The sequence below is a fragment of the Gymnoscopelus braueri genome (genome assembly GCF_963280865.1).
Source record: "Gymnoscopelus braueri genome assembly, chromosome: 13".
Classification (NCBI taxonomy): Eukaryota; Metazoa; Chordata; class Actinopteri; order Myctophiformes; family Myctophidae; genus Gymnoscopelus; species Gymnoscopelus braueri.
Genome location: NC_137615.1, coordinates 53,400,447 through 53,424,355, shown reverse-complemented (window position 1 = coordinate 53,424,355; position 23,909 = coordinate 53,400,447). Strand labels below are relative to the sequence as shown.

The 23,909-nt window shown below is 41.5% G+C and overlaps 1 protein-coding gene across 1 annotated transcript in view; it reads left to right on the top strand.

Annotated features, from left to right (window-relative positions):
* The first annotated feature begins 2,441 nt into the window (after positions 1 to 2,441).
* Positions 2,442 to 23,909, top strand: part of LOC308099695 (inositol 1,4,5-trisphosphate-gated calcium channel ITPR2-like) — an 84,933-nt gene continuing 63,465 nt past the window's right edge. The window contains exons 1-17 of the mRNA XM_080448428.1: positions 2,442 to 2,661; positions 7,066 to 7,136; positions 9,396 to 9,514; positions 9,611 to 9,697; positions 10,713 to 10,871; positions 12,476 to 12,574; positions 12,701 to 12,784; positions 13,602 to 13,748; positions 14,237 to 14,332; positions 16,176 to 16,300; positions 17,213 to 17,309; positions 18,608 to 18,768; positions 18,864 to 19,008; positions 19,542 to 19,739; positions 20,314 to 20,486; positions 21,596 to 21,715; positions 22,203 to 22,376. Coding sequence (XP_080304554.1) covers positions 2,570 to 2,661; positions 7,066 to 7,136; positions 9,396 to 9,514; positions 9,611 to 9,697; positions 10,713 to 10,871; positions 12,476 to 12,574; positions 12,701 to 12,784; positions 13,602 to 13,748; positions 14,237 to 14,332; positions 16,176 to 16,300; positions 17,213 to 17,309; positions 18,608 to 18,768; positions 18,864 to 19,008; positions 19,542 to 19,739; positions 20,314 to 20,486; positions 21,596 to 21,715; positions 22,203 to 22,376 — 2,147 coding nt within the window. The 5' untranslated portion in view covers positions 2,442 to 2,569. The remainder of the gene's footprint in view (positions 2,662 to 7,065; positions 7,137 to 9,395; positions 9,515 to 9,610; positions 9,698 to 10,712; positions 10,872 to 12,475; positions 12,575 to 12,700; positions 12,785 to 13,601; positions 13,749 to 14,236; positions 14,333 to 16,175; positions 16,301 to 17,212; positions 17,310 to 18,607; positions 18,769 to 18,863; positions 19,009 to 19,541; positions 19,740 to 20,313; positions 20,487 to 21,595; positions 21,716 to 22,202; positions 22,377 to 23,909) is intronic.

Here is a 23,909-nt window from a genome sequence, read left to right as displayed (position 1 = left end):
TAATCATGACAGAGCCTATTTAAAAATAAAAATTATATAAATAAATTATAGTATCCGAATAAGGCAACCTATTTTGGGCATGGTCGTCTCAAAAGTCCCGTTGCGTCACATTAGTCTGGAGGTGGTAAAAATGCACTGGCTGAAGGGGAACACTGCTGATTGGCTCAGTCGACATCACGGTCTTGAGCTCTTTAATGTTGCTAGCTCAGCTGTCACACCGGCCGCAGTGTGTCTATGTAGGTGGTGATGCGCCTCTTCCCCCCCTAGCTGTACCTTGGGTTGGCTTCCACAGTGTCCTCTCTACAGCGAGTGGTGCCATCGGCAGAGCACATAATGGGAGGGGAGCTCCCCGTGCTCCAGGAACTGTACAAAAACGCTGTGTAGTCAAAGCCCAGCGCATAATCAAGGAGTCAAGGACAAGCACAACACCAGCCACAAACTGTTCAAACCCCTACAACGACCGCGGCCGGGCAAGAGTCCTACCGCAGTATCAAGAGCAACAAACACCACCAGGTTCATGAACAGCTTCCAGCCGGCTATCGTCAGACTGCTGAACAAGGCATGAGCACCGCCTGTCGTCAGGCTGGTCTCAGACTTTTGCTCTTCCTTGGACCTACCTGTGGATTATACCAGGGACAAGTGACTGAGACTTTTTTTTTGCTCTTCCTCATGGACCTACCTGCGGATTATACCAGTGTCAGTTTACCTTATGTGGAATATAAGGGGAAGTGAATGCCAATGGAATGGAGCTGAAACCTTTCCCAAACATGAAGTCATAGACATGATTGGTGTCACAGACTTAGCCTGCAACCCTCCCTCCGGAAATCTCATTTGTCATTTATTTCAGGAGTGAGTCTGGCATGATCGACCATTCTGCAATTTTGGCTGTGGGCTGGAGTTGGGCGGGAGTAATACCGTTGACTGACAACTCCTTCAGCCAATCAGCAGTGTTCCCCTTCAGCCAATCAGCAGTGCATTTTTACCACCTCCAGACTAATGTGACGCAACGGGACTTTTGAGACGACCATGCCCAAAATAGGTTGCCTTATTCGGATACATGCGTGTCACTGCCTGCCCCTGCCGGTTCTCTGAATTTTTATTTTTAAATAGGCTCTGTCATGATTAATTGACCACATATATGAAGTTAAACAACTAAATTCTATCCAAACGATATCTTAAAAGTAAATTCCGTGCCTCAAAAAATAAGTTTGAGAGCATTTTAAAACCGAAAGTAAGAAGTGAAGACACCGCACAAACAATAATGGCTACCGTTCGTCTTTTGTCGGCTGCACTCAGGCTGCACTCGGTTTCATTCAGGCTCACTCGAACACGCCACCTGATTGGCCATCGACCGATAACCTATATAGGTTATTGTGGTGCCGCTATAGGCCAATGTGAAAAGGGTGGCATTTCTTCTTAGGCCATTCACGGCAATCGGACGCTGCATTCATGATTTGATTTATACAAAAATGTACCTGCTGGTGGGGCTATAACAGAACAGTGTGAAAAGGATGTCATTTCTTCCTCTGCCTATTGGGAATGTGTGTGGAAAATGTCACGGAAATCGCACGCTGCGTTCATGATTTGAGGCATTTTGTTCAAAACGGACCAATCCTGCACACTTTCGAAGCCAATCTTAGCCAATTAGGGTGGAATATGAAATATCGGACAGATCCGTCTTGATCACATGACTATAGAGATACTGTGTTACTGATTTCCGTGATTTTTGGACAGAATCTGAAGGAGTAATATCAAAACAATTGTTTTACAAAAGTTGGCCTCCTGGTGGTGCTATAAAAAAGCATGATTGATTGACAGAATATTTTATTAGACAAAAACAGCACGAGTACAGTCAAACTTTTTTATCTAAAAGGATAATACAAAAACAATCCTTGCGGTTTTGTTTCCATTGGGGTCCTAGGTTCCATTAATGGGCTTTTTAAAAGGTCCAAATTCTTAGGGCTTACCTATTAATCATTATTATCTCCCATATGTTTACTGATATATATATATATATAAAGTATGTACACTTTTGACAGAGTCTTGACTGCTCAGCTTCTCTGGATTGCACATTTGATATGAGAATGAATATGCTACTTCTAAATGTTCTTTTTAAATGTGTGTGTGTGTGTGTGTGTGTGTGTGTGGTGTGTGTGTGTGTGTGTGTGTGTGTGTGTGTGTGTGTGTGTGTGTGTGTGTGTGTGTGTGTGTGTGTGTGTGTGTGTGTGTGTGTGTGTGTGAATTACTGTAGGGCACCTACCTAGGAAGTGTGTGCACGGCCCGGGGCCCAGACAGCACTAGCCCCCAACCACAAATTGGTGTGAAGATGACATACAGGAAGACGTTGAATAAGTGTAAAACAGTTTGCACGCCATCAGGTTTTGTGGCTTAGACTAGTTTTTTTTTTACCGATCTGCAGTAAATGAAGGATGTAGCTAGTCTGTGAGATTACACTGTTTTCACAGTTGGAGGAAGAATGAGAGTGAATCTTAAGATTGCTGCCAAGATTTATACTTTGTAATGCGTGGACTACTTCATCAAAGGAAACGATTACTGAACATAAAGAGAAATGTCAGAACAAAGATCCAGTTTCCTTCACATTGGAGACATCGTCTCTCTTTACACGGAGGGCGCCGTTAATGGCTTCATCAGTACTTTGGGGTATGTTCCTCGTCCTGTCTTTACCACTTTCAACCTGCCCGCCATTGTGTCATTGTGGGAGAAATCTTTACAAAATGTTTTGTGATTTTCCAAAATATTGTACAATATTGTAATAAGTACATACAGTAGGGCTCAAGTGGTTCAGTGCTAACTGGGAAGTTTATTTGGATTAAACGTTCTGGTATGCACGCTCACATTAACACCTTACCTTATGACATACCAAAATGTTCACTGTCATTTCATAACTGAGTGACGTTAGTGACACGGCGCGGCGAGTAGAATAAAAAGGTAAATGTGTGACTTATGCTGCTTGAAATGCCACACTCCAAAGCTCACACATTTTACTCAAACTACACAGTAATATGAACCTGATCAGTGATAATGAGAGTTGACAATATAGCGCACACTGGGTTGCTGTGTGAAGAATCTTATCAGTCTAATCGAAGCGTAAATCCTCCTGTTTTAATGTGGTGGTGTTACTAAGAATGGTGTTAATTATTCATTCATTCATTCTTTTGTCAATTAGTTTTTGAGTTCCATACATACACAGTAGTTATAACAGTTGCAAACAAGCAGTATGCAGCACACACACACACACACACACACACCAATAAATGCATAATGTTAATAATAATAATAATACATTAATTAATGTATTAAGCCCAGTCCACACCAATGATTCGTAATTTGCAGCCAGTTGCAGTGGTCTGGATTGACCCGTTGCGGGTCGGTGTAGTTTTGGGATTCTGTGGGTTGCAGTTGCGAGTCATTGGTATGGCCTGGGCTTAGAAGCAATGAGCGCTATTACATCACCAAGGGAGCAGCTGGGGGTTAAGTGTCTTGCTCAGGGACATTGTGACACATAGACAGGGGCCGGGAAACGTCCGTTTCCCAGACGGCTCTCTCTATCCCAGGGGTCTTCAACAGGGGGTCCGGGACCCCTAGGGGGTCCTCAGAGTTACTACAGGGGGGCCACCAAATCTTTGCGGGATAGGAAAAAATATATACATGAACCACTTGAACCCTAGCATCCCTTTTCTGAAGGGAACTGATCTAAAAGCTCACAACGCCTCGCAGCGTGAAGCATTGTGTGATTGTAGATGGGCTACTGTATTTTCTGCTAAATGGTTTGGTGTAGGTGGAAAAAAGAGCAGAGCAAGTACAGAGTGAAAGGTAAAGTTTACTAAGTATTGACGGTTTAAGTTGTTAAATATCTGAAAATACACATGAACATGAATCCAACATCCAACACTGATGATAGCGTTGTCAAACAAGTCTATGAAGTCTATTAATCTGTAACACAATTTCCTACAATATGTGGTGAGGGGTCCCTGCTTCATCTCTCTCTCAGCTAAGGGGTCCGTCACCTGAAAAAAAAATAAACGTTGAAGACCCCTGTTCTTTCCACTCAGCTATGACCGCCCCACATGGTGCATATGGCTGCGGCAGAATGGAGACCACATCCTGTGGTCAACCCAGACGTGTAGTGGAAAGTACCTCTTGTGAGGACACAAACATTTCTTAGAAACAGAAAGAAAAAAAATGGTGTACTAGTAAGAACGAGCTAGGCCTATTCCACTAAAACAGTGTTTCCTATTAAATTAACAATAGCAACACTGAGTATTGTAGTATGTTATCTTGTGATCCCACTATTCGTTTCTCTAAAGAAATCAAGAGTACACTAGACTAAGCTTTGTCTGACCAAATCATTACCAAGGATGAATACAAATTTATGTTCAGAGAACACCCAGTACGCCCTATTCTATACACTTTGCCTAAAATACATAAGAGCTGTGAACCTCCGGTCCCTGGGCGCCCTATAGTGGCAGGTATAGGCTCTTTGACCGAACCTATTTCACAGTACATTGATTATCATATCAAAGATTTAGTGTTTAACTTGCCTTCCTATCTAAAAGACACGACTGACTTTTTAAACAAGTTAAAGTCCTTAGGAGATATCTCAGATTCTGAATTTATATGCACCATGGACGTAACCAGCCTTTATACAAATGTACCTCACCAAGAAGGTTTAGAAGCCCTTAAATACTATATGGAGTCAAGAGCGACTCAGTCACCTCCTACAGACCTTATCATGAACTTGGCCAATGTGGTCCTTACAAAAAATTATTTCAATTTCGACAATGAGTTCTATCTCCAAAAACAAGGTGTTTCAATGGGAAGCCCATTCGCCCCAAATTATGCGAATTTGTTTATGGGTAAATTTGAAGAAGACTATGTGTATAAAGACAACCCCTTTAGTACTCAGTTAAAAGGCTGGTTTAGGTACATTGATGATATATTCTTTATTTTTTGTGGTACTTCTGAAATGTTGAAAGAGTTTACAGATTACATGAACTCAAGGTTACCCTCCATTAAGACAACAGTGTACCGTAAAAAGACAGATCGAAACAACTATCTCCATTTTTCTAGCTATCACCCTTCTAGTCTAAAAAGAGGGTTACCGTATAGCCAAATGTTAAGACTTAAAAGAATCTGTAACAGTGAATCTGATTTTGATAGTCAGTCTACAGAAATGTGCAGTAGGTTTAGAGAAAGGGGTTATACCGAAAATATTTTAACTAATAAGTCTAAAATCAAGCCCCTCGATAGAACCAGTCTCCTTGCTCCTAAATCCTCTTTTGCTTTAAACAAACAACCTATAGTTATGACAACCACATTTTCCCCCATCTCCCAAACCATTAAACAGGTGGTCAAAAAACACTGGCATATACTGTCCAGTGACCCTGTGGTAGGAAAAGCCTTTTCCACCCCCCCAATTTTTGCAAACAAGAGAGCAAACAATATAAGTGATAAACTAATAAAAAATGATGTGTATATTCAACCACAACACTTTTTATCTACTATACCCTCAGGGAATTTCCCGTGCAAAGGTTGTATTAATTGTAATGCCATGATAACAGGAGACTCTTTCTCTCACCCTCATAATGGTAAAAAAAAATAAAGTCAAAGGAAGAATTACATGTAAGACAAAATATGTGGTTTATCTTTTAAAGTGCCCTTGTGGTTTTTGCTATGTGGGAAAGACCAAAAGAGAATTGAAAACCAGAATTACAGAGCACAAGAGTAATATTAGAAATAAAGATGAGAAGTCTCCAGTTGCCAGGCACTATAATATGGTTAAACATGACATATGTACACTAAGATTTCAAGGTTTAGAAGTAGTCAATCCACTGAGAAGAGGAGGGGACAGAGACCGTGTTCTATTACAAAGGGAGGCTTACTGGATCCATGCATTAAATACTGAATTCCCTAAGGGATTGAATGAAGAATTATTATTGAATTGTTTCCTATGAAATGTTTTCTATGAATTGTTTGTTCTGGTTGTGGAGGTTGTGGAAACTTTAAGAACATTTTTACTAAACAAATACTATGTGTAATGCTTAAATGTAAACATTAATAGTACAATGAATTGTAAGTGAATTGTATTCACCAATGAGAATCAGCTGTACACTATCGCATAGCTATGTCACTTCCTGTTTGATGTATTCTAGTTTGAAACGCTGAGGAAGGCCGACGTGCCGAAACGCGTCCGTTTCTCTAGATAGACCTGTCTGCTGCGGCTGTTCACCCTTAAAAGAATAAATCAAGAATATAACTGAAGAGAGTGCGGATGTTCCTTTATTTTATGTATTATCAAGAATCTGCACCCAGTTAATCCCAAGAGACTACTTCTCAAGATCCCCTTGAGTAGAGCACGCCTTCTCCTGACGGTAGTATCCGGGTAGGAGAGTTGTCCTCATCCTATTAAATTAAACAATGCCGTAACGTTAGCATCTTAATCAATGTCCAGTATAGAGAACGTATACTGACTAAGAAGTCACACAGTGCAGAGCCTTGAAGGGGTAAATCTTGCTCTGTATTAAACTATAGAGTTTGACAGCCACAAACCACAGAGAAGAGGAAGCAAATGCTCCAACATCTAAGCTGATGCTATCTGAGTTTCTAATAGCACCTTGAAACCACAGAACCAGTATCAGTCTCTGCAAATGAATTAGCTTAGTATTAGTGATGCGTAGACCACAAGGGCATAGCACACAGGTTTTCAAAGTGTGTGCATGTGATGTGTGTATGTGTGTGTGTGTGTGTGTGTGTGTGTGTGTGTGCATGTGTGTGTGTGTGTGTGTGTGTGTGTGTGTGTGTGTGTGTGTGTGTGTGTGTGTGTGTGTGTGTGTGTGTGTGTGTGTGTGTGTGCGCACACGCGCGTGTGTGTGTGTGTGTGTGTGTGGGGGTGGGGGCTGTTTGCGAGTTGCGAGTGGGGGGCTGTTTAGAGAGTGGAGAGGACCTGAGTTTGAATCCAACTCCTGTCATACCACATGTCTCCCCTCTCCCTCTACACTCTCCTATATAAAATAAGTCCTGAACATGTGACTCTTCTCTCTGTAGGCTCCTTGATGACCGGTGCGTGGTGCAGTCTGGCGCCGGGGATCTGGCCAACCCACCCAAAAAGTTCAGAGGTGAGAGGAATAATGGCAGTTAATAGTTAATACATTTATATATTAAGTTTTTTTTTAACCCATTAAAACCGGGTAAGTATCTGACATTTTAGATTTTAGCGTTTGCTATTCAAAGAAGCTGCAAGCTTGTATCTGCTATTTTTTTACATTTTTGAAAAATCTTGAAATTGTTATTATTTTGATTTTTTTTAATATAAATCTTCTCTTCTGGGGGTCCCTGGCACATAAGATTTTCAGATGGGGGATCCGCGGCAAAATACAAATCATTTTTGGTGTCCTTGGCAAAAGGTTTGAGAACTGATTTAGAAGGCATTTTATAGAATCGGCCTCAGGTCATGGGTTAATCTCTGTGAGGGTACAATTTTAACCAAATGGACCCGTATTGATGAACACTGCAATGTTCGCTATGAGTAGAGTTACAAGCTCTACTTTTAAGCGTTACTTGTAAGAGTTATAAGCTCACAACGTGTCGCACTGCGACACGTTGTGAGCTTATTGATTGGCTATTTTCAGCAAAAGCTTTCCCCACAATACGGATGCTGGGGTTTAAGTGGTTAACTTTTTTTTTTTTTTTTCCCTCTCCCAATTCATCCTATTGCCAATTCCCCCCATGCTGACCTCTACTGGTTGGCTCATTCGGGAGGGGGTAGACAAACATGTGTATTTACCAGTCTGCTTCTTTTCAGTGAGGGGTTTCACCAGGAGGACGTAATACATGCAGAGGAACATGCTATTCTACTCAATTCAGCTTCAGTTCAGCTTCCCACTGAACAGGCACTCCTGTAGGAGCTGTTAGTGCAGCGACAGAGATCACCCTCCCTGCCCGGCCAAGCTGGATGCACCCAGAGGATTCAAACCCCTAGTATATCACAAGTTAAATTTAGTTTAAAAATGGATACATTAGAGAGTGAGGAACAGGGTTGTATGTATGTATACGGATTTTGGCCATCAGAGCCTCTGCCTGATGACCAAAAGCTTAAAGGTTCTATGACATTCATTTTAACTTTTTATATTTTTAATGTTTTTTTGGGGGTTTTATCAATTACACCCCAAAAATCTGAACTTTGAACATTCAGTGGATTTTCTGTGGTCTGGGGTTTTCTGAATAATTAGGCTGAAAAGTAATCTGAGCTTAGCCCTTGGGCAGTGAAGTCACAGGCCATTAATCCCGCCCACTCTCCTCCTCGCCCCTCCCCTCTCCTCTTAAAACTTGTTGAAGGACCATGACAAAGACTTTTAATGTGTGGTAAAACTGAATGTCATGAAACCTTTAATATCTCCACCGGCCAAGGCGGCAGTCCCCTTTAGGCTAGTGGATAAGATGCTGTCTGTAAAGGTTGACCAAACGGCCAAGGCTCCAAAAAACGAACAAGTTCAGAAGTGCAGATTTTGGTGTTTTATATATCAGAAAACTCCAGGACACAGTCCCGTGCGGCATATAAACAGTGACGGCCTTGGAACTACAAATATAAAAATAAGGCTTGGAAAAAACAGACTTGCCAATATTGCAGCTGTACGGAAAGCTTGGACTATCGTCTTTGTATCTGCCAAGTTTTTGTTTCATAAAAATCCACCATAGACATGTTATGATGTCAGATATTAACACATTTTCTGCCGAGTATTAATTAATTAATTAATTAATCCGCTACTGCCAGCGTTTTTTACGCCACGGTGTGGACACGGATATAAACAAGGGGGGAGGGGGAAGGTCTCGTCTATCCACCGGAACAAAAACATTTTAACCGCGATCGTCCTTTCTGTTGTAATCGGCAGTTGAATATAGCTCGTTTTCACAAAAAAAAGAAGAAATCCGAGCTAGGTGTGTTTTTCTACATCTCATAACATAGGAATGGACTTGTGAATCTTTTTGGGATGACGTCATATCCGTCCATTCCTTCTCTTGCAGTCAAGAGATCATTCATAGGTTGCGGAAGAGTGCCCTCTAGCGTAATTTCTAAAATGATGTTTTGTTTTTTATTGACGGAAATCTCTGTTCAATGGCAGTCAACGGTTGGATTTGAAATGACAGACATTTCCATCAATGGCAGGGAATGTGTTAACAATAGCATATAAGAGTTGCGTGTATGTGTGTGTGTGTGTGTGTGTGTGTGTGTGTGTGTGTGTGTGTGCACGGGCTGCCCCATAACAGGCTTTCCACGTGAGAGACCCGGGTTTGAATCTTGGGCGTTACATACTGTATAACCAGCTTCACCACTTCAATGTGAATAAACAAACCTAATGTGTGTCTTATCTGTCCAGACAGCCTCTTCAAGGTGTGTCCCAAGAATACGTACTCAGCCCAGAAGCAGTTCTGGAAAGCAAAACAGAGCAAACTGGGAAATAACAGCAGACATGAGGAGCTGTTCAAGAAGTTACAGGTAGAATATGTCTCATAGCTGATAACATTGCACCACCTTCTGATGCATTTTTCAATTCATACCAATGCCTCGCTATGTTTTTAATGTATTACCCAGCATGCAGCAGAACTGGAGCAGAAGCAGAATGAGTCAGAGAACAAGAAACTTCTGGGAGAGGTTGTCAAATACAGTAACGTCATCCAGGTACAACCATAGCCTTGGATCAAGACTATCATAGATGTAGGCTATTTTATCGATTTTGACATTTGCATAATGTCAGACTCGATACAATACATCTATGATAGTCTTGATCAAAGGCTAGTAGAACCACAGCTCACTGTTGATGTTAGCTTTTGTTGCATCCAGAGCAATGTTCATGTTTTCATGTTCACTTGTAGTGCTGTAAACTACTTCAGTGCCTGAGGTGGACGTACGACTTGCATACTAACACAGGGGTTCCAATATTTTTTAGCTCAAGACCCAAAAGAGAAATTAGACGTTTGCCCGGGACCCAAACTAGTGAAAAGCTCACAACACGGCCCGAAGCGACACGTTGTGGATCTTGTAGATCTGCTATTTTCACTACTTCTTAAACTTTGTTTTTTTATTTTTTTTTACTTCTAAATTTTTATCCCACTATTTTGTAACCCTATTTTTTACACCCAGTGCCAATTGTCTATGTAATCCTGGGCACTACCTTCCCTCTGCCAACCTAGGGAGGCCAGGGCCGAGCTCATGCCTCCTTCAATGCATGAGAGCCAACTGACCTTCTTGTCACCTGACAGGGGAGAATTTCCCTGGTTGGACGTAGCGCGTGGAAGGAACACGTTATTCCAACCAGTTCCCTTCCCCTCCATCAGGCGCCCCGGCTGGCCAGGGGGAGGCAGTATAGTGACCAGGATTACTGCATGTTTTTGTGAGGGTACCTACCCTAGGAGACACAGGGAGAACATACAAACTCCACACAGAAAGGCCCTTTCGCCAACCCCACCTAGGGTATGGGCACTGATGACGCGGAGGAGAGAACACGCCCCCAGCGCCCATAGCTTCCCCTGCGGGAATCGAACCCAGGACCTTCTAGCTGTGAGGCGACAGCACTACCGACTGTGCCACCGTGCCCTAAACTTTGTTTTTATTTATTTATGGAAATTATTAGATTGTTTGGGAAACAGTGTACTAACACATACAGCAACAATACACATGATTGTTTCTGTTTTAGCTCCAGCACATAAAGAGTAACAAGTACCTAACTGTCAACAAGCGTCTCCCTGCCTTGCTGGAGAAGAATGCGATGCGGGTGTTTCTGGACCAGGATCGGAATGAAGACTCCTGGTTCTACATTCAGCCATTCTGGAAGCTACGTACTGAAGGAGATAACGTAAGTACATATTTTGAAAAGCATCCTTTTGCAGTGCATATATTGCCATCTACATAGGCGATTTTTGCCTCTGCCACAAGGGGGGTGTCAAAGAAAATAAATGAACATATATGTTTTTATATATGGAACATATATGTTTATCATATATGTGACACATACGAAATTGGCCGCCTGCATATATGTCTCGCTATGTGGTCTCTTAGAAGAGACATATATTTCCGATATATGCACATATATGAACCTGAATATGGCAAATATGTGGTATATATTCTGCATATACTTGCCATATATTGGCAAAAAATAAATAAAAAAAATGTCCGGCCACCAGGGGGGGCAAGTGCCCCCCCATGCCCCCCCCTAAAATTGCCTATGACCATCTACCTGACATTCAAATAAGGGACACCCGGCCGGGCGTCCCTTATTTGTCTTGGAAATAAGACCGGCCAAAAGATAAAATCTCACTGTATACACTGTATGTATAGTTTTTGTATATCATATCAACCACTTGAATCCCAGCATACATATTCCGAGGAAAACATTAGCCACAAATAGCAGATCTACAAGCTTGTAGATCTACAAGCTTGTATTTTTGGCAAAGAGGTTTGGTCTAGACAGAAAAAAAGCAGTACAGACTGGACAATTCAGGTCAGTTTACCAAATCAAGAGGGTTTAAGTGGTTTACAACCTGTATTATAGTGTATATACAGTATATGAGCTGTTTGAACATGTAAGATGGGAGTCTGTCATTGATTGATTCCCAATCATAAGGAACAAAGTGTGTCCCTTGTCAGTTCAATGAGGGGCACGTCTTTTAGTTTCCAAATAAGGGACGATTCTGTATTTCAAGGGACGGTTGGCAACCCTAGAAGATGACCATTAAAATAATCCAGTCAGTTCTTAATACACGATGATAGTAATTGCTCTTAAAGGTTTTTTATTAGAGCGGTGCTATAACTAGAACAATTATTTGCTACAATTCTTTGACTGAACCTTTTTACTGTACCCACCTCAAACACTTATGTGACAATACAGTCAGTGTGTCCCATCCTACCACACAATCATTTAGTTTTTCCTGTAGTTCCCCCTGTAAATGAATCTATGTATGCTGACATAAAGGTAGCTCTCCACCAAACAGACTGCAGATTACAACAGACTGACAGTCGAATGAAGTCGGGAGATCAGTCCGTTGGAAAAAAAAGTTGCTGTATGCACCTGAGTGCCGACACCGACAGATGGCTATTATGGCGCTAAAAATAGCCTATGGCATGATGTCTTTTTCAACGACAAGGCCGCTATCCGACGGTCGAAATCCGACCAAGCTTGCTCGCTCGGCTTTCGACGCTTCCCTACAACTTCCGACCCGGCGCAACAGTGTACCCACCCGCCCATTCAATAGCTGATTTTCGGCAACAGACATTTTCCAACACTTACTGCCACCGAGTTAGTGCGGTGGAGACGGAGAGCTACCTTTCTACATACTCCTTGCATGGTTATCCTCCGATTTTCTGTCTTTGAAGAGTCTTGCTTTTTCAGCTCACACCATGTCTGAGCCTGTGTCTCTTCTCAGAATATAACTGTTTGGATTTCACTGCTTTCTACTGCAGGTGGTGGTTGGAGACAAGGTGGTCCTGATGCCAGCGAGCGCAGGGCAGCCTCTTCATGCCAGTGACAGTGAGCTTGTTGCTAACCCTGGCTGCAAGGAGGTGGGGTTTCCTAGTTCATTAATGCCCTTTATCTTTTGTTTAATTAATTGGGAAGAACATACAGTGCATAACACTGCATGACTTAAATGCTTGTGGTCATAAACATGTTGTATCAACCACCTGTAGGTCAATGCTGTCAACTGCAACACCAGTTGGAAGGTCGCCTTATTCATGAAGTATAGTGACTATAGAGAAGATGTGCTCAAGGGGGTAAGTGGACATATGAGTGTTTATAAAGATATGAAAAAAGCTTTATTGTCCAATTAACTTTAACATGAAATGGAAATGTGCCTTTGGCACACATGGCATCCAGTATACACACAATAAAAACACAACTAATACATAAAATACACAAATGCAATGCAATACAATATAAAATACATTCCCGTAACACAGCAACAGTAATCATGGGCTGTAGGGATTGGGTGGAAGGGTTATTTTAAAATGTTCTTATTTAAAATATCCACTGCAGCAGATGGCACAAACACATTCTTGTAACCCTTCTTTGTATTGCAGTGTGTGTTTTGAGCAAAGTTTTGTGCGTGTTGTTGCATATTTTAGCATGCACCGGTCGGTCTATATGACAGTGGTTCTCAACCTTTTCAGGCTGTGACCCCCAAAAAGAATCATATTTGAACTGGGGACCCCCCACCCTGACAAGCACTTGGAATTGTAGGAGTTGAGGCATTACATTTAGTTTGCCTCGGTACCACAGATAAATACGTGAGATCACAACGCGAGGCGTTGTGATCTTGTTGATCAGCTATTTTCAACTATTTTGCCTATTATTTGACAATTTGGCCAATGTTTGACCAGTTTTATAGTGTAGTTTGTTGATTACTTTTGATGCATTAATGGATTTTTCCATTTCTTTCTTCTTAATTTTGTTTAGGTGTTAAAAAGGTCTTAAAAGTCCTTAAATTGACTCTTTACTGTCATCTGGGCACCCCCCAAAAATCATGTGGGGGTCCCGACCCACACGTTGAGAACCACTGCAGTATGACATGAATGCGTGTTCTCTTGCCAGGGAGATGTGGTGAGGTTGTTTCATGCCGAACAGGAGAAGTTCCTGACCTGTGATGACTACAGGAAACAGCAGCATGTGTTCCTCAGGACCACCCTGCGGCCGTCTGCTATGGATGCTACCAGCAGCAAAGCACTCTGGGAGATCGAGGTACGTATGTTACCTGCAACCTAGCCTGGGATCAATACTTTTTCGGGTTTGTGATCCGGTCGGGAGCGGAAGTAACCCTTCGTGTGTCATCCGCGTCATCAGGTGGCCGGAACCGCAAATCCGGAAAGACTTCACCCCAAAATAACTCTGTCCGCGATCAAGGGCATTGTAATTTTAAGGCCTACCCAATAAAATCCTTGATGCGGCGTAGTTTAGCTTATTTTTTTAATATAAATGTGAGTGTACTTTCCGGAGACTATTTAGCTCTGACAACGGGCACAGTGGATACCATGGATACAATGGGCAGAACTTGTATTGCATAACCAGAGGGGCATGCGTTCACAACTGGCACCGTTACCAACGGACATTGACTGATTTGTCTCTCTGAACTCCTACAGTTTAATTGCGTTATTGGGTTCTGAAGGGCATGTGGACACATTTTGATTAGAATGTATTGAGTTTCTAATAAAAAATGTTGTGTACCCCAGGTTGTGCATGATGACCCCTGTAGAGGAGGAGCTGGCCAGTGGAACAGTGTGTTTCGCTTTAAACACCTAGCTACAGGGAGCTACCTGGCTGCTGAGGTATTCGTTAGGCTTTAAACACCTAGCTACAGGGAGCTACCTGGCTGCTGAGGTATTCGTTAGGCTTTAAACACCTAGCTACAGGGAGCTACCTGGCTGCTGAGGTATTCGTTAGGCTTTAAACACCTAGCTACAGGGAGCTACCTGGCTGCTGAGGTATTCGTTAGGCTTTAAACACCTAGGTACGTATGGAAATTATAGATATGCCTACTAGGAAAGGGATTTGAGTTAATTTATGTGGTTTGGCTGTTTCGTTATGTGATGCTATGAAAAAAGAGAAAATTCTGAGAAAATGGCCACCAGTCGGATTAAAATGCTTTTTATTGAACAATACGGAAGATACGGGTACTTATACCCAACCGTAGTTAATTGTAACATCTGTGGCCATGGGGTAAGCACTTTATATTTGAAATCTGAACGTTTATGTAGATGTATGGGCTGTAAAAGGAAAAAGTGCAAAAACCAGGTTGAAATTTCTTCATGATATGACAGTCAGGTTGCATTGCTTCACCATCCACCACAACCGACTCCAAGAAGTATTTTAGGATTTTCTCGCATACTACGTCGGGCCATTTCAGGGTCTATATTGTAGACGGTGTGGGATTAACAATCCGTCCTTTAACAGGAAACGCTGGGAATTAATCAGTTGAGTCAGTTGAGTCTAACCTCGCGTCACCAGGCTTTCTGTGGAAGGTTTCCACAGAACAAAAAGTGCACAATGCAGGTGACAGGTCTTCTTCTTCTTTTTGGGGTTTTATGGTGGTTGGCATCCGTGAACGTTGTATTAACGCCATCTACTGATATGTGTAATGCAAGTACACCGGAAACCCTATATATTTCACACTCGGATCGGATAGGATAAAACATGAAACCTACCTAGTCCTAATGAAATCTACAATATCACACAGATTAGTTTTATTTTCAATTCACTTATCAAGGCTGGAGAAATATTAACAAATTCACAACAATGTATGACACGTCCCAAAGTTGAGAAATTGTTAAAATATTTATAAAATATATGCAACTTCAACAATAGTGCAGAGAGTAATGCAGGCCTACAGTAGAACTACTAACAATTATTTAGCAAACCTGGCTGAGGGAAACCAAGCTCCACCCATTTGATGGTCAAAGTTATCCTCATAACAGCAAGTCATTCAATTCTGTAGAATGTATATCATTTAAAAAAATTTGATTACAGGTTATATTAGTATTTGGCTCCACCTGCTCTATCTGCATCGTACTGCCCACATGGGCTTCTTCATAAACTGACAGGTAAATCATTGCAAATATTTTGGAATGTGAAAAGATGAGAAGGACCTTGCCAAATCAAGTAGCTAGCTGGAGAGTGGCCTAGCTTAAAGTTCATTTAGTGTAACAGAGCCTATCCAGTAGCCTACATTGACAATAGCAGCACATAATAGCAGTTTCACCAGATTGGAACAGAGACTTATAGTATCACTGTTAACATTAGTGCACATAGAGCCTAACAATAGTGTACTTACAACATAGATACTGTACAAATTCTGAAGTGTATCTTTCTCTTTTTTTAGTTTTTTTGTTTACCAGAATGGAGTGTGATGACATTGGATCCCAATCGTTGTATCATCTGTGGTAAACATTTAGAAAAAGTAAAGAAACAAGATCCATATTATGTCAAAAAGCCCTCAGCAGAAGGCCTTCAATGCATACTAAATGTTGCTCAACAGACAGCTCTACACCTCTACTCGTGATCCATGAAAATGTGTCCGTGACCCACAAACGTGTCCCGACCCGGTGTTTGGGAAACAGTGGTTCATTGCATGTGTGGGTGCTGTAGAATGATATGTATTCTGGTTTCTCCAAGACGGAGCATCAGGCGGCAGAGAAGATCTCTCACACGCTGGTGTCCGTCCCCCATGGTAATGACAGCTCCTGTCTGTTTGAGCTGGACCCCACCACACTGCAGAGACCTGACGGCTTGATCCCCAGGTCAGGGCGACACTTTAACACTATTGGCCTCTCTAGTTTGATGGCAATCAACTATAGCATTGGTTCTCAAAGTGGGGTCTGGGGGTCTTTTATAGTTTGGCTATACAAAAATAGCAGATATACAAGCTATATACAGGATATATATATATCTTGTATATGTATATATATCTTGCTATATATTTGGGGTTCCAAATGGCCCCTTACGGATGTGTAACTCTGAGAGTGTACAAATGGAACCAAATGGACCCTTACGGGTCCATTTGGTTCCATTTGTACACTCTCAGAGTTACGGGTGTCCTTGAAATTAAAACGTTTGAGAACCACTGTGCTACACAAAATGGAACAGAGCCTTCATTAGTATCATTGGTAACACCTGTGAAGGAAGTAAGAGGCCCAATTTATTTCCAATATGGGTGCTGTGCATAGAGCCTATTGTCTCATTTCTTTACCTTCACTCGTATTAACGGGTTGCCACCCTCAAACTAGAGGCTTCCCTGTCACAATAATAATAATAATAATAATAATAATAATAATAATGATAATAAAAAAGAATTGTATCTCTATCATCTCTACATCGCACAGCTTTTTCTTAAATTATGAACTGTTGTACTATTTATGCAATTAATTTCAGATGTTTATTGTATATTAACTGTTGTTATTGTAAATCACTTTGTAACTTTTGTTTTTGAAAGGTGCTACGTAAATAAAGTTATTATTATCAAAGTTGATGCTGCATCTCACTACATATACTGTGAACGGTCAGTCACTTTGGGACACAATGATCTGGGCTTATGAGATGAGACATTTTAGGATCTTGAATCTTGTTGTCTCACTGTAAAACTAACTACATCTGCTAACAGCAAAGTTTTGCATGTTGTGCTGTAAATAATAATTGCTACCATGCTTTCTCAGAAACTCCTACGTGAGGCTGAGGCACCTGTACACAAACACTTGGGTGACCAGCACCAGCATTGCCATAGACACAGAGGAGGAGCGACCTATGCTCAAGGTTAATGCACGCACGCACACACGCACGCGCTTGTCTTTGCACGTGCGTGCGTATGTGCAAAGATTGTTATACATTTGAAAACTTGAAATGGGACATTCTGCATAATGAGTATGTTTACTTTTGTACTTTAACTTTATTAAGACCTGGAACACATCTGTGTTTTTAGATTTGAGCTAAAAATACATATTTTACACTCTTGGCTATTCAAAAATAGCAGATATACAAGCTCATATGCTCTTCTTATGCGCTATGAGCTTGTAGATCTGCTATTTTTGAAAAATTGTGAAAATGTGTGCAAATCTTTGAATATATATATTTTTTAAAGCGAACATTTTTAACTCAAGTCTTTGCTTCTGGGGGTCCCTGGAACAAAATATTTTGAGATGGGGGTCCGTGGGCAAATACATATAATTTTTGGGGTCCTTGACATGAAAAAGATTGAGCACCACTGATATAGAAACATACGTTTTTCAGAATACTGTTGGAATTTAGGAGACATGTAGAATCGGCTTCAGGTCTTAATGAGTTAAATACATTTTGATGCCAATACGTTTGTAATTTTACTCAAGTACGTTTAGACTTCTAGACTTTTACTAGTAACAAAGTATTTCTATATTGCAGTATTGATACTTTTACTTAAAGGGATATTTCACTTTCAAAAAAACTTTTGGTCATTTTATCGTCTACTCAGGCTTTTGTGAGCCCCCCAGACCGTTTTTAAGTTGCTTGATTCAGTATTTAGATATTTAATATTCATTTTATCAGACACGCCCCCTTCCTATACAAACCCATTATAACTTCAAACTCAATTTTTAACATGTTAGATTCGTCAAAAACACCCGTCCTTGGTTCTGGTGACACACCCTGCCCTCCTAATACGCGAGGGGGCCGTGTTTTTTCGATAACTTTTTTCATTTATTTTTTATATTTTTTTTGGAAAATGAAAAAAAATGTATACATTAAAAAAATAAAATAAAAGAAATGAAAAAAGTAATCGAAAAAACACGGCCCCCTCACGTATTAGGAGGGCAGGGTGAGTCAGCAGAACCAATGACGGGTGTTTTTGATGAATCTAACAGGTTAAAAATGGAGTTTGAAGTTTTAATGGATTTGTATAGGAAGGGGGCGTGTCTGATAAAATGATTATCAAATATCTAAATACTAAATCAAGCAACTTAAAAACGGTCTGGGGGGCTCACAAAAGCCTGAGTAGACGATAAAATCACCAAAAGTTTTTTTGAAAGTGAAATATCCCTTTAAGTAAAATGTTTTTGTACTTTTTCCACCGCTGATCACAGATTGTTACCTGCCCCGAAAAAGAGGACAAAGAGGCATTTGCTATCGTATCCGTGCCCTTGTCTGAAGTCAGGGACTTGGACTTTGCTAACGATGCCAGCAAGGTCCTGGAGTCTACCGTGCGAAAGCTTCAACACGGACAGATTTCTCTGAACAAGAGGAGGTGCGGTACGGTGTGCAGATGTAAACGTTTATGCGAATAGAAGCATGAGACAAAACCAAAGTCTGATGTCTTTGCTCCCTTCCTCATTTTGTCAGGTTTGTGACCAAGCTCCTGGAAGACCTGGTTTTCTTTGTGTGTTCACTGACAAACAACGGCCAGAATGTTTTAGATGTGGTCATCATCTCCAGGCCCAACAGAGAGAGACAGAAACTCATGAGGGAGCAGGACATCCTTGCCCAGGTCAGTAGGCTACACATATCATAGCTGTCGGGCAGAAAACTCTTATCTCCATATTCTAACTTTTTGTGTTTTTTTCGTAAATGAACACCCTACTTGATCAAACTACAGCGTCACACAAAAGCAAAAGCCACGTTTCGAGCTTGTAGATCTGCTACTTTTGATACTTTTGAATTTGAATCCTGAAAAGCTTATAGATCTGCTATTTTTTGTACAGGGAAAAAAGAGCAAGCAGACCAGGTACAGAGCCAAAGGTCAAGTTAGCAAAGTATTGAGGTTTTAATGTCTGAAAACACACATCTAACACACATCTCTCTCTCCGCTAAAGGGTCCTTGGCCTGAAAAACGTTGAGGGTTATTTTAGAAATTGTAATTGCTGTGGTGTCATACAGGTGTTCAAATTGTGAGTGCCTATGTGCATGTGTCAATGTACTATAGTTACGCATGTGCATCCATGAACATTTCTGGTTTCAGCAAGTGTGTAACAGGCTAATAGGTTTCTTGTTTCTTTGTGTGGGCCCGACGTGGGGTTATAGATATTTGGCATCCTGGAGGCCCCATTCACTGACCAGGGGGAGGGTCCTATGCTCAAGCTAGAGGACCTGCGGGACCGACGCAATGCGTTCTCACTCCCGAGACGGCAAACGGCAACAGGCTATGCTCACTTAAAGTACATGCTGAGGCTCTGCTACAGGGTGCTACGGCATTCCCAGCAGGACTACCGTAAGAACCAGGCACGTTCAGGTTTAAGCATCCCCATACATGTTGATATGCACTTGAGCTGGCCAACTAGGCATATGAACAATGCTAAGTGACGTTTGCTGTACTGATGATCAATCTAGCCCAATTGCAACGGTTTCTGATGGTGGTGAAAGTCAATGAATTTAAAGGGATAGTTCACCCCCAGAATGACTTTTTTTCTTTCGATTAGTCACCCCATGGACACTTGAATTCATGGATATTGTTTTGTTTTTGTCACATTCCTAAGCCAATAATTTGATGACCAGCGGACAGGTAGGCAGCGGTTCCGGTAGGTGACACAAAGGAGACTCTTTGTGTCTCCTACCGGAACCGCTGCCGGTCATCAAATTATTGGTTTAGGAATGCAAAATCCATATATTCAAGTATCCATGGGGTGACTAATCGATAGGAAAAAAATATATTTTGGGGGTGAACTATCCCTGGGACAGTCTTTACACTCTCAGAGTTGAATCAGTGCTCAGGATTTGACTGTGTACTTATGCTTATGACTGTTGGTACATTTATAATGAACTGTCCATAACCACATGCTATCACTGTGCCTCCCAGGAGTACATAGCTGAGAAGTTCTCCATCATGCAGAAACAGATCGGCTATGAGATCCTTGCTGAGGACACCATCACAGCCCTGCTGCACAACAACCGCGAGCTGTTGGAGAAGCACATCACCTCCAGGGAGATAGAGACCTTTGCCTGCCTGCTCAGAGAGAATAGAGAACCCAGGTCAGCCAAACAGGCATCTTGTGAAGGCCCGAGTGGAAGGCCCGTAGTTCAACTCTTTTGTATTTTCTTCAATAAATCAATGCTAGTGAACATCCTTTACGTTTGTCTCTGGGTTTTAGAAATATTGAAGCAATGCATTGGTACCAAAGTATTAAAAAGTGCTTCTTTCTAAACCTCCTGACTCCAATGGATTGTCAAACTGTTGGTCAAACCTCCTCCTAACTCCACCCCTCTCCCCTGCGTGGCACACACACAGCGCAGCTGCAGAGCTGAAGATAAATAAACTTTATAAGGCATAGCATTGGCGGCCATATTCTGGTTCTTCGGATAGAAAGCCTATTTTTTTTTTAAACTAAGCCATCCAGGCTCCTGGTGAATCATGAACATAAAACATTTGATTCTGTGTCAAAACATTTTTGAAAAAAGGGTATTTATTAAATATGGTATCCTCCTATAATTTGACAAACCTCTGTAGTGCGTGGTGTAGTGCGTGGTGTAGGCCAAAATTGGTTCTGCCCGTTTCTCCTCAGTGGCTGGAGCTATTGATCTGAATTTGCACATTACCATGTGCACCTAACAGCAAAGCCCGTTTTCCGATTACACGAAATCTCAGATGTTTATTAGCGTTTTTGTGTTCGCTGGCTCCCGGGTTGCCAGATCATGTGCACATATCCCCCCACGGGTATGGTCTAGTATCATATAATTAAAGGTAGGGTAAGCTCTATATTCTGATAGTACTCATTGCTATATAGTGTTTGTTCAGTAAAAGGAGTCTCCCATGTCTCTCCAGCTCTTTATTAAACAGAAAATGCATTTTCAGTGCAAGTTCGCTTAAGTTTTGTCACCTACCTGAAAATGTACTATATTCTGTTTACTAAAGAGCTGGAGATGACCGAACAAACGCTCTGTAGCAATGATTACTATCAGAAAATAGCACTTATAACCTTTTTAACCAAAAAGACCCCAAAAAACCCCAACAAATATCACTTACCCTACCTTTAAATATAATATAATTAAATAATAATAAAAAAAAATACACAGACACAATCATTGATGTGTACTTGTGCTCACGTTACTGCATGAAGATTTGCTTGAATCCTCCCTCTCAGATTCCTGGACTACCTCTCTGACCTGTGTGTGTCCAATAAGACGGCCATCCCAGTCACCCAGGAGCTCATCTGTAATATTATGTTCAGTGTCACCAACACAGACATTCTCATTTACACCAGGTGAGTCAGACATTATTATTTACACATACAGTATAAACACGATTAACCATATGAACCTTACCGCCCCTATTCTGTGGGCGTGTGGGGGGGGGGGGGGGGGGGTCCTACAGATCTAGTCATTTAGTGTGGAGGGAAATACTAGAGGACCTACATGTACAGTAGTATAGAGCTCTGGGGGGAACCCGATAAATAAAGTGTTTAATCCTATTTTCAAAATGTTGGTTAGTATTGTAGTTGCTAAATTTTTCATGTTAAAACAGTGTGTTTCCATTGCGTTTGTGTGCACATGACAAAATATTTATTTTCATTTGACCTCTCTCTCTCTCTCTCTCTCTCTCTCTCTCTCTCTCTCTCTCTCTCTCTCTCTCTCTCTCTCTCGCTCTCTCTCTCTCTGTGTGTATGTCTCTCTCTCTCTCTCTCTCTCTCTCTCTCTCTCTCTCTCTCTCTCTCTCTCTCTCTCTCTCTGTCATTCCTTCTCCTCCTCCAGATTAACCCCCAACGTGGAGCCCTCCCTGCAGCAGGAACAGTTGGAGGAGGAAGAGGATATTTGTCTCTACTGGGTTGACAGCCACAAGAAGCATTGTGACAAATCCATCCGCCACCTGGCCCGGGATGCCAAGGGCTGCCACAAAATGGATGTTGACATCATTACTTACTACAGGTTTGTGTGGAAGGATTCTAGAAGTTCCTGTGTCTTCACTGCACCAGTAGGCCTACCCTGTCAAATATATGACATACACATTGAATTCCTTTTCTATCCTCAGTATTAATTGCACTCTGAGCTGGGTAAATTCACAGAAGGAATGTGTTGCTAAATCTGAACTAATCAGGAAACGTGCCGTGCAATTCTCGAAGCACCTGCAAAAGAAATGCATCCCTTACTGCCCTGCCAGGCAAACAGTGTCTTAGTGTTCCACTGCTATTTTCACATATTGGAATTGGGTAATTAATTATGCGTACATATAATGCTCGGTGTCTTATTTTCTTAAACACTTAAACCCTTTATTATACTTCATTGACCGGGGTCCCCCAGGGGTTTATACTTGGCTCCTTCCTTTTTTCCCTCTACACCAAACTCACCGAAAATAGCCGATGTTGCAGGATTTCCTTAGTGAAGGTGGGCATTCTCTCCCAGCATGTGTACGTATAGCTTCACCAGTAAGTGATGGTATGTAATTTTAAATAATATAAGGGTGCCCAGGTGGGTAAAACTCTGTGGAATTGGTACTCTTTACTGGTGAATACTGGTCCAATTCAAGCACTGTCTGTCTGGGAAAAGAGATCTTGTGAAGGTTTAGTTTGTAAACAGAAAATTGGCTACATTGGTCAAGCAAAGAGAGCACGTCAGGTAGTGAGGTATTTAGATTGGAGGCATAATATTAACAATTTGCTCAGCTTCTCTCCAGATGCCTAACAGGCGGCTACAGCTATGGAGGGCTAGTGTATTGCCAATGGTTCAATCGTTACATTATAGAGCAAATAACTTAATAGGCCTACCCTGGCGTGAGCTGCAATCTACATGCCATTTTGATTATTGCACCTCTCTTGGTAACATCTCAATGTTAATAAAAACAAGCTTCACAGCTCACAAAACAAACTGATACGACTACTTCTCGGCCTTAAGCCCATGACCCACCTAATTCCAACACACTTTGCTAGTTTGGGATGGCTCAGGGTAGAAGACAGGGTTTAGCTAATATCACTGGGATTGGTATAATTAAGATAGTCAAAGAGATAGTCCCCTCAGTGCCCTCAATACCCTCATACATGTCGAACTACGACACCCAATTGAGTGACCACAGCCACAACACTAGAGTGAGCGACCATGATCTACCACCAAAAAATGTAACAAATATGGGAAAGTTCTCATTCTACTGCTCTGCCACCAAAGTGTGGAATGCCCTGATGATGTGTGACACTGGTTTCTTTCAAAATTAGCCTAAACATATAAGGAGACCAAAAGGGGACTTTTGTACATATACAGTAGTGTTTTTATGTTGTTGATGACATGTATAATTGTGTTAATTTTGTATGCTACATGTTGATGAATTGAATACATAGGACCACAATGGAAACAAGTCCCCAGGACCTTTTTGTGTTATCCTTTATAGCTTTAATGTCTTGCTGTACCACGTGCTGTTTACATTTCTGACTAATACAGTATTCAATCAATCAATCAATACATGGATTTCAA